The sequence below is a fragment of the Protobothrops mucrosquamatus genome, unplaced genomic scaffold, assembly GCF_001527695.2.
Source record: "Protobothrops mucrosquamatus isolate PMUCROS unplaced genomic scaffold, P.Mucros_1.0 scaffold436, whole genome shotgun sequence".
Classification (NCBI taxonomy): Eukaryota; Metazoa; Chordata; class Lepidosauria; order Squamata; family Viperidae; genus Protobothrops; species Protobothrops mucrosquamatus.
The window spans coordinates 869,208-878,997 of record NW_015386760.1 but is presented as its reverse complement, the minus strand read 5'-3'; the positions used below and the strand labels follow the sequence as shown (position 1 = coordinate 878,997).

General features: G+C 35.5%; 1 protein-coding gene across 1 annotated transcript in view; it reads right to left on the bottom strand.

Annotated features, from left to right (window-relative positions):
* Positions 1 to 9,790, bottom strand: part of NBAS (neuroblastoma amplified sequence) — a gene marked incomplete at its 3' end in the record, with an annotated part of 148,793 nt that overhangs the window by 12,535 nt on the left and 126,468 nt on the right. Inside the window, exons 45-48 of the mRNA XM_015816358.2 lie at positions 9,099 to 9,320; positions 7,956 to 8,008; positions 5,269 to 5,358; positions 870 to 1,065 (exon numbers count right to left, since the gene is read on the bottom strand). Coding sequence (XP_015671844.1) covers positions 870 to 1,065; positions 5,269 to 5,358; positions 7,956 to 8,008; positions 9,099 to 9,320 — 561 coding nt within the window. The remainder of the gene's footprint in view (positions 1 to 869; positions 1,066 to 5,268; positions 5,359 to 7,955; positions 8,009 to 9,098; positions 9,321 to 9,790) is intronic.

The following is a 9,790-nucleotide window of genomic DNA, read 5'->3' as shown; positions in this document are numbered from 1 at the left end:
TATAAAGCAAGCGGCGGAGTCCTGCAGCTCAGAGGCGACACGGGGGGAGGGAATCGGAGCTAACCGAGGAAGGAGGCTGCTGTTTCTGCTGCCGCCGCCGCCAGCCGGGGCATAATACGGTAAATAAATACGAGCATGGGGATCCGCGTGTGAACGAAGCCCCACTCCCCCTCCCCTTTTGCTTTCGCTCCCGAGCCGGAACTTTTTTTCTTGAAATTTCCCTCTTAAAATGAAGGTGCGTGTTATACGCCTGTGCGTGTTATACGCCGATAAATACGGTACTCTACAGTCTAGAGTCACATATTTTTAAAGAAACACATCCAGGAAGAAAGCGATGAAAAACAATATTCTTGTTACCAAGAAACCTATGTGGATGTACCCATGTAATAACCAGGAATTGAGCTACCCAAGAGAATTTTTATTTTTATTTTCATCAAAGGAGGAATGTTTTTAAATATTACAAAAGACAAGAGAAAAGAGAAATATAGTTCAGCTGAAACCCTTGGGCTTGCTAACTTTTCCTCCTTTCTGGGTACCATATGCAGTGTTAATAACGTATACCTAATTTTAACTTAAATATATTCTCATGCAATATGCTCAAGATCTATGCTTTAAAAAAAAATATAGTTTTACTTTTAATTTTATTAAAATTCATTAACAAAGAACAGGAATTAGAAAATGAAAAAAAATCACTCCACATATTTATTGGTTTAAGAGAAAAAAATAGTACAAACAAGCACCTATTTAACAGGAGAAGAAACCCACAAGTGCTCTGTAAGCCTAAATGATCAATGAAGGTCCAGAACTACTGTTTTATAAACAATTTGCTTATTTGTAAAGAACAAACATTGCCATATGAGATTGCCTACCTGAGTCTGGGGCCAATAGGCTTTGAGAACAGCTTGTGTTCTAAATAGTATAAGTAGCTTGCTATCCTCGTCACTTAGGTGAAAAGCTTGCTCCAAAATCTGTAGCACTCTTATGCGAGGCCTCACTGGTAAAGAATCATCCCCACAGAAGGGCCTAAGCCAAGCCAACAAATCATCTGAAGACACCAGATTCTCACTGCAATGAAATCAAGATACACATCTGTTATTATTGGTTTTCATCTAATCGTATTCCATTAACAAATTCCATTCAGGTCCTTCTTGAATTAAGACAGTGGTCTCCAACTTTCCGACTTTGCGGACAGACAGAGGAGGGGGAGAGGGGAGGTGGAATGGGACAACTCGCTGCAGCCAGCTTACTGCAACCAATTCGCTATGGCCAACTTACCATGGCCAACTCACAACGGCCAACTTGCCGTGGGACAACTCGCCACAGCCAACTTACCATAGGACAACTCGCCACAGCCAACTTACCATAGGACAACTCGCCACAGAAAAACTTAACATTTCAATTTAACTATTTAAAATAAATAAAAAAAATATTTTAATTTTTAGCATTTCATTCTATTCCTCCTTTCCCCTCCTTTCTTTAGTGATTCTTTGATATTAGTGTAACTCTTCTTTGATATTAGTGTAACTCTTCTTTGATATTAGTGTAACTCTTTGATATTAGTGTAACTCTTTGATATTACTTCTTTGATATTAGTGTAACTCTTCTTTGATATTAGTGTAACTCTTTGATATTAGTGTAACTCTTCTTTGATATTAGTGTAACTCTTCTTTGATATTAGTGTAACTCTTCTTTGATATTAGTGTAACTCTTCTTTGATATTAGTGTAACTCTTCTTTGATATTAGTGTAACTCTTTGATATTAGTGTAACTAATATCACTTCTTTGATATTAGTGTAACTCTTCTCCCACAGTGAGTTGTCCCATGGCGAGTTGGCCGTGGCAAGTGGTCTCACAACAAAAGTTGGCCGAGGCAAGTTGCCTGTGGCGAATTGTCATAGACCCGAGGGGGTGGTTCCATGTGAGCGGTGAGTGAGAATAGGCAGAAATTAAACACTGAAGTAGTTAACCTAAAAACTCTCAATAGATAGAAGATACACTAGTATTTATTTTTAAATTATTCTTAACAGTTATTTATAAGGAGTTGGTAAATTAATTGAAAATTTAAGCTGAGAAAGCAGAATATCCTAATAGTTCGTTTTATAAAGGGTCTTTGGTTGACTAAGCAGTCCTTGTTGGTTTCCGAAGGACAAGTTGTAAAAGTCGTCTAGATAACAATGTATGATAGTCTTTAAACGTAACGACATATGAAAACAAAACGGTCAAAACCCGATAAAAAAAGATATAACACCATCTATGTTAACTATTGGTCAGCAAAATTAAATAGCATTCTGATTACTCAACCAAAGAAGACAATGCATTTCTTGTCACTAGAGAAAAATCTGTATTCTAATGCCTATTCGGTTCTTCAAACAACAATATTTGTATAGTCAAATGCCGAAAGCCACAGAATATAAAAAAGAGGTATTTGCAAATTTTCCTGATGACAAAAAAAGAAAACAAAACAAAATTGAATTTTTGAAGAAATAAAATGGATAATTAGAGTAAAAGAATGGAGAAAGGGCCATGGTAATTAAATTGTCTATATGAACATTTAGCTTCCTGCAAGGCCCCTTTCTTTAAATTATTATTTATTCATTCAGAAAGCAAACGTTTGAAAATTGCTCCTGCCAAATTGTGACATTTTCTACCGGGACTCCCATTTGTTATGTTCTTGATTTAGTTCATTTCACAATGCTTCTTTCTAATGTGTTTTAGATCATGTTGTTACCAATTTGTGATTCAAGGTATACTTGTGGGAGAAATCAGGATCTTAGTCCAAGAAAATAGTTAACTTGTTGATTTACGTTTATATTTAGTACCAACAAGCCTAATGTTTACAGTCAGCTTAGGGTGCATCTCTATCCCTTCTCACATTCCTCAAAAGTAACTGTATTCTTGAAAAAGAAATTTGGGAGAAAGAGAAGGAAATTCTCTTTCCTTCAAACATCTAGTTTAAGTTTGGTTTTTAGCTTTACACTGTAAATCTGCACTTAATTCTTCATTAGCATAAACGCTCTGGGACACAATCTTTATCTGAAAATAGGATGCAAATACAGTACTTAATCCATACTAGTGTGTGTAAGCTGTGGAGGTGGCATGCTTTTCCCAACTGTTTTCCTAGATATGCTTCATACTATTGCCTTTAACCTGTCCAAACTTGGAACCAAGCCATATTGAGCAGAAAATAGTTTACTCTCTCCTGTCTTCAGCAATAACTCTTCTACAACATGAGGCACTGCTTCTTTTTAATATACTTTATTCACCCACAAATCCTTTAGGAATAGTCTTTTAATATCTTCCTTCTCAATTTTTTCTGAAAGGGAAGGATGTGGAGCTGTCTTTAATTTAACTGTTCCTATTTTCTCCAAACAGCTGTTCTTATTCTCCTGTGCTAGAGTTAATCCATTTGAGTCTGATCTGTTCCTTTTCAAAGCGTCACATGAATAACAATATTGCAGCAGACTAAAGTTAAAAAGCATTTTCTGTTAATTTTAAAAGTACACAAGGAAGCAAATTAGAAAAGGACGTTCCTAGAAATAATTTACTAGATAATAATAACAGAGTAATAATAGTTTTGTTTGCTGACTACCAAAGTAAAAAACTGTGTTATTTCATTAAATAAGAAGCATCATAAGCTGTAATAGGTACAGGCGGTTTTTCTTGTTCTAACACACAGACTATATACTGAATGACATCTGTGATTTGATGAAACACACAATCAAACAATCTTAACATGATGCTGTAGGATTTACAATATTCAAGTTATCAAGAATACCACCACTGCCCATTTCAGGCAACCACTGCCCATTTTACCAGCTCTAAAAGACTATATATCTGTATTTGTATAAATAATGCTTTTATATTCATTGATAATATTTCAACTTGACACTGTTGTTTTTTTTCAAATGAAAAGAAGCAGCAGGTAGCATGTGATTTATATTTGAAGTAATGCTGCTGTAGTCATTTTAACAAGACAGATGGGAACATAATACCAGCTAGAAGACACCAATTCAACCTGTCTGAAAGTGCTGAAATAATATAAGCTGACAGTTTAAGTTATCATTTCATAAAAACTTCAAAATTTATTTAGCCTATGTACTCTTTTTATATTCCATCTCTCAAAGAACTGGTGCTAAATTAGAAATGAGTTTTTGGAGGAAGTGACATTTGGAATGTAAATTAAAAAGTTGATAAATTAAAAAGAAAGCAGTTGAGGCCTTGGCTTCAAAAGTTAGGCAAGCTCATTTTTCAGATAACTGTATCTTCCTGAAGGGAACCATTTATATTGAATTCCTACAACATCTGAAGGATACAAAGGTAAATAATGTTTCATGGAATACAAGTCTAAGACCTTATTATAGTAATATTGGTATTTCAAAATTTATCTTCCTACTAGCATTATATATGGATTTGTGACTAGGTTCATTGGGCTTTTCCCTGGGGAAGATAACAGCATGCACAACAAACAGTGTAACAGTTCTTTTGGAACTAATATCTTGAAGAGTTATAGCAGGATGGATACAGGAGGTACCTATTTGAGAACATTTGCTGCCAGAGTACACACACAAAGTGGACGTTTAAAGGCTACAGATCCACTGGTGGGTATGGAACTATCTGATTCTATCAAAACATGGACAATGTAAGAAAGAAAGATAGCAAGGGAGAGAGAGAGAGAGAGAGAGAGAGAGAGAGAGAGAGAGAGAGAGAGAGAGAGAGAGAGAGAGAAAGAGAGAGAGAGAAGGAAAGAGAAAGAGAGAGAACAAAAAAATCTTGAGGAGGTTAAAAAAAAGTCCCAAACAGTATTAACAAAATAAGAAAGGATAGTAGAATGTATGTACTGTGAAAAGGACAGATTCCTGACAAAAAGCTACAAAGCTGCAGGTTTCTGAATAGGACACAGAATGGGAATCTGACATTAAACTTACGGATGTGTGAAGAAAGCGTTTCAAATTTGATAGGAAATAAGTATGAACAACAAAATCAGAAAGTATCTCAAATCTGCTGACTATTTGCATGAGCAAAAACATAGTTGAATACAGCATACAAGATAGGAAACAAAAATAAAATATTTTTTGGCCTGGGTTACCAGTCCTGCTCATAAACTGGTTGCATTTACTCTGCCCCAGCTCCTTTCTGGTTTGGGAGATCCATAGAATCATTTCTAAACTGTTTGGTTTAATCCAGGGTTTTACAATTAATTCAAATTTGATGCATATTCTTATTTAGCAACTGTAATCAGGTTTCACATTACACCCTCAAAACTCTTACCCATTTTCAGCACTTGTGTGGACAGCGGAGACCATGTCTTCCAATATCTGAAAATGATCTTTCTGAAAAGAATGCTGATCATCCCCTTCACTGTCAAAATGAATAAAACAGAAAGATGCTTATTTGGAATCAATGTTTCAGAAATTCCAAGGCCTGCATGTATAAACGTTTTGTGCTGCTTATCAAAATAACAATTAGCCAGAAGATACGCTGACTGAGTTTATCATAATTTGGTTTGCTTAGTTTTGGTTCAGTGCGATATGTGAATCCAACCATTTGTGGATTCGCAAACAAATTATGGTTTAGTAAGCTGTATGAACCCATCTGAACTTGTCCAACAAATCCCGTTTAAACAACCCATGTTTTAGTGTCACTATGAACTCAACTTTCATAACTGGCTTCGAACTCAACTTTCATAACTGGCTTTTATAACTGTCAGAATAGTTTTTTTAATAGGAAAATTAAGACACAAGATCCCCTCTAATTAATAATAAAAAGTATTTTATTGCATTTGCCAGGAAAGTTGTCACATTAATCAGTATTAAGAAACCACACTTATAAAGTGTGACATGTGACATGTACTGAAGTTGCTTTCTTGGTTCAAAATCTTGAATAATTAAGGATCTAAAAGATTATTAAATCTTGGTCTCCCAAGAGCCACAACAGTAATAACACAGATTTTCACAAGATTCTAGGCCTCAAATCTGTTAGGAATTTTTCTGGCAAAAAATACATTCAGAGTATAATTTTCTTATTTTTGGCATAGAAACAAGCCATACCAAGGTTTCTGAACTGCTTCTATTGCATAAATAACTAGGCTCTTGGGAAAAGGGAAAGATTCACAAGAATAGAACTTTTGCAAAGCAAGTGCAGATTTAAATATTACTATCCACTTAATAGTTCAATATTTCTGTATTCTATGCTTAATTTTACCAATTAATTTGTTACTTTGTATTACATAAGCTCTATTTCTGCATTCACTAGAGTGTAATAACTTATATAGACGTTTATCAATGTTTTAGAAACATTTGAAATTTTAGGCATTTCACTGTTGCAATATTTTCTCTTATACTTTTAAGATGCTGCCTAATTAATTTACTGCTTTGTGTATAAAACTCTCATTGCTTGGCTATGTGAATAGAAAAGACCATTAAACAAAAAGGTAAGATTTGCTTACTGTTAAAAAGAAAGTAATATATTTCAATTCACTCTTAAAAAGTATTACGTGAGAGAGTATCTATAGACTGTTAAGCGATTTTCATGTTAACATTCAGTCAAATAGTTAGAAGCCCATCAAATGGTTGATATACTTGTGGTCATGCCACAGCTAACACCAGTTTATAATCTGAAAAATATAGCAAAAAGTATAACTAATAAACAGTTGGTATTATTAATGAAGTGTGTGTTTTCATGGCTGCTATTTATTGGGGAAATGCTGTGTGAGAGACTGAATAGGTGCTGACATTTCTATTGCCTCTCTAATAATTGCCTCTCTAATAAGTATTCATAAACATCCAAATAATTTAAATGAGGAGAAGTGTTATCAACTGTCATCTACTTAGCCATTAGTGACTGGCTCTGGGCATCCTGCTCCGCTAAATACAGTCAATATATAAGGAAGTGACATCTGCTGACAACTTCAGTTTCAGATTTGCTCTGAAAAAACCAACAGCACAGCTGGCAAAATATAGCACATATTCATATATGTCTTGCATGGCATTATTCAGAGGTTCTTTCCCCAAATTTATTGTCATACCGTGAGGGAAAAAAATATTTGATCCCCTGCTGATTTTGTACGTTTGCTCACTGACAATGAAATTATCAGTCTATAATTTTAATGATAGGTTTATTTTAACAGTGAGTACCAGAATAGCAACAAAAAATATAGAAAAACACATTTCAAAAAAGTTATAAATTGATTTGCATTTTAATGAGTGAAATAACTATTTGGTCCCCTATCAATCAGCAAAATTTCTTGCTCTCAGGTGTCTTTTATACAGGTAATGAGCTGAGATTAGGAGCACTCTCTTAAAGGGAGTGCTCCTAATCTGTTTGTTACCTGTATAAAAGACACCTGTACACAGAAGCAATCAATCAATCAATCAAATTCCAAACTCTCCACCAAGACCAAGACCAAAGAGCTGTCCAAGGATGTCAGGGACAAGACTGTAGACTATACAAGGGTGGAATGGGCTATTGCCAAGCAGCTTGGTGAGAAGGTGACAACAGTTAGTGTGATTATTCGCAAATGGAAGAAACACAAAATAACTGTCAATCTCACTCGGTCTGGGACTCCATGCAACATCTCACCTCGTGGAGATTCAGTGAAAAAATCTGTGGAGGGAGCTGAAGGTTCGAGCTGCCAAACGTCAGCCTCGAAACCTTAATGATTGGGAGAGGATCTGCAAAGAGGAGTGGGACAAAATCCCTCCTGAGATGTATGCAAACCTGGTGGCCAGCTACAAGAAATGTCTGACCTCTGTGATTTGGTTGTTCTCAAAACGGTGGTTCATGATTCAGATGATTCAAACTGAATGGAGTTTCGTCGATAGTGAGACTAATCTCGACAGAGTTGTTATAGGAACCCACTTTCGGGATTTAGAGGTTGTCGTTGTAGGTCATTACAAAAATAGTACGAGTTTCCAACAGGTAGATTCGTGTAACAATGTCGAACAAGTACCTAAGAATTTTTTTCTGACCGGGATATATCGTATTGATAGCCATATTCTCGCAGTATTTTCTATAAGGGGAAACCATTTAAGTGTAAGTAAGTTTAAGTCACAATAACTCAATATTTATTTCTGAAACCCAGATTTCATTGCTAATCTGGAAATAACCTTTTCAGAAACAATGAAAACAAAAAGCTCCAAACTTCATTCCAATAGATTATGACAGAAATCATTATTCCCACCACAGCACAAAGCGATTTGAAGAATTAATCTCATAATGGTTACTTTAGGAATATTTATGGTATTATATTCTGTGTATGTAAAAAAAAGTCCACAACTTCCTTTCCACCTTACTTTAAAAATTTTAATAATAAAAAAAATTACCATTAAGCAAACTATTGCAGAGTCCAAATATCTTAGCTGCCTAACTAGGCGGCCAATAAAGATAAATGCAGGTAATCCTGCAAGAACCAATCTGGGACACATTGTCCTGGGACATGTATATTTGCCTTCACAGGTGATCTCCTTTTAATGATCACTCATTCAATGACCATTCAAATTTGAGAGAGCTGAATGAGTGGTAGCTGCAATTGGTTCTTGAAGTTTTGTCTATCACAGCACCCTGAGGGGCACATGATCATGATCTGGGAGCTTGGCAACCACCCTGGATTTCCAACCTTTGCAATGTCTTGCAGCCATGTAATTGCAATATGCAACCTTCCCTGCTGGCTTCCCACAAGCAAAATCAACAGGGGAGCCGGCAGAAAGTTGAGAGTTACAACTACAAAGTCCTTGCTTAATGATCCTCGTGGTCCTCTTTTAAAGATGGTAACCAGGAACTGGCATTACTAAGCAATGCAGTCACATTATGTTGAGCTTTATGACAGTGTCACTTGGTGATAGAAACTCTGGTCCCAATTACCATAGGTAAAGTGAGGAGTACCTTTACAAGTTTTAAAAAGAAATGAAAAACTGTGATTCTGTCACCTGAATTATTTTAGCGTGAAATTAAATGTGGCTACTATTATGGTATGTTTTACAGAGTGAAACAAAACTAGATGAAGGTGAATGGGAAAATGTATTTACAAAACAAGTGCACAGAGTTTCTACTGTATCTGATACATAATCTTGATTTGGTTCTGCTAAATGTTTTTCACCCACCTGGTCACTGGTTTTCAGGTAAGAAATAAAACTATGATTAAGGGTTTCCAGATGTGCAAGGGACTGCTGCAGATGATTCAAAACATCTTCGTAAGTGATTTGCCTGTGAACCACACCTTCTGTGAGGTCCCCCTCAGAAGCCCTTTTCCCAGCTTTTTCAGCTGTATGTCTCATCGACTTTATGGCTTTCTTTGTCATCTCTACCCGGGAATCGACTGACAGCTGAGAAAAGATAATGCTCAATTCATCATAAATTGTCACTAGCATTTATAGTACAAGTGATGCTTGAATGCACATGAATCGGGGATAGGAACAACTGAATAATATACATTGATTAAAAGATTTCCTCTTTTTTTAAATAAAGAAACAGAATGTGTTAAATATAACAGAACATGAGCAAGAGAAAAAATTGTTTCTGAAAAGAGCTTTTGCCTTCAAAGTCTAATCCCATGCTACTTTTTTTTCATGCCTATGTTTCTCTTGAACGATTCCATTATCTAATTTTAAAAAACATTTAAAAACACACAAAGACAAAACTATTCCCTTCCTTATAATAGCCTGTAGAAATCTTAAAGTGTAAGACTTCATTCTTCAACTGGTTTGACAAATGCCTCTGAAACTATCAGTTGAAGTATTCCACTTAAAATAGTATTTTGAGTCAAGAGCTGGAAAGGATTAACAAGTAAACAGGA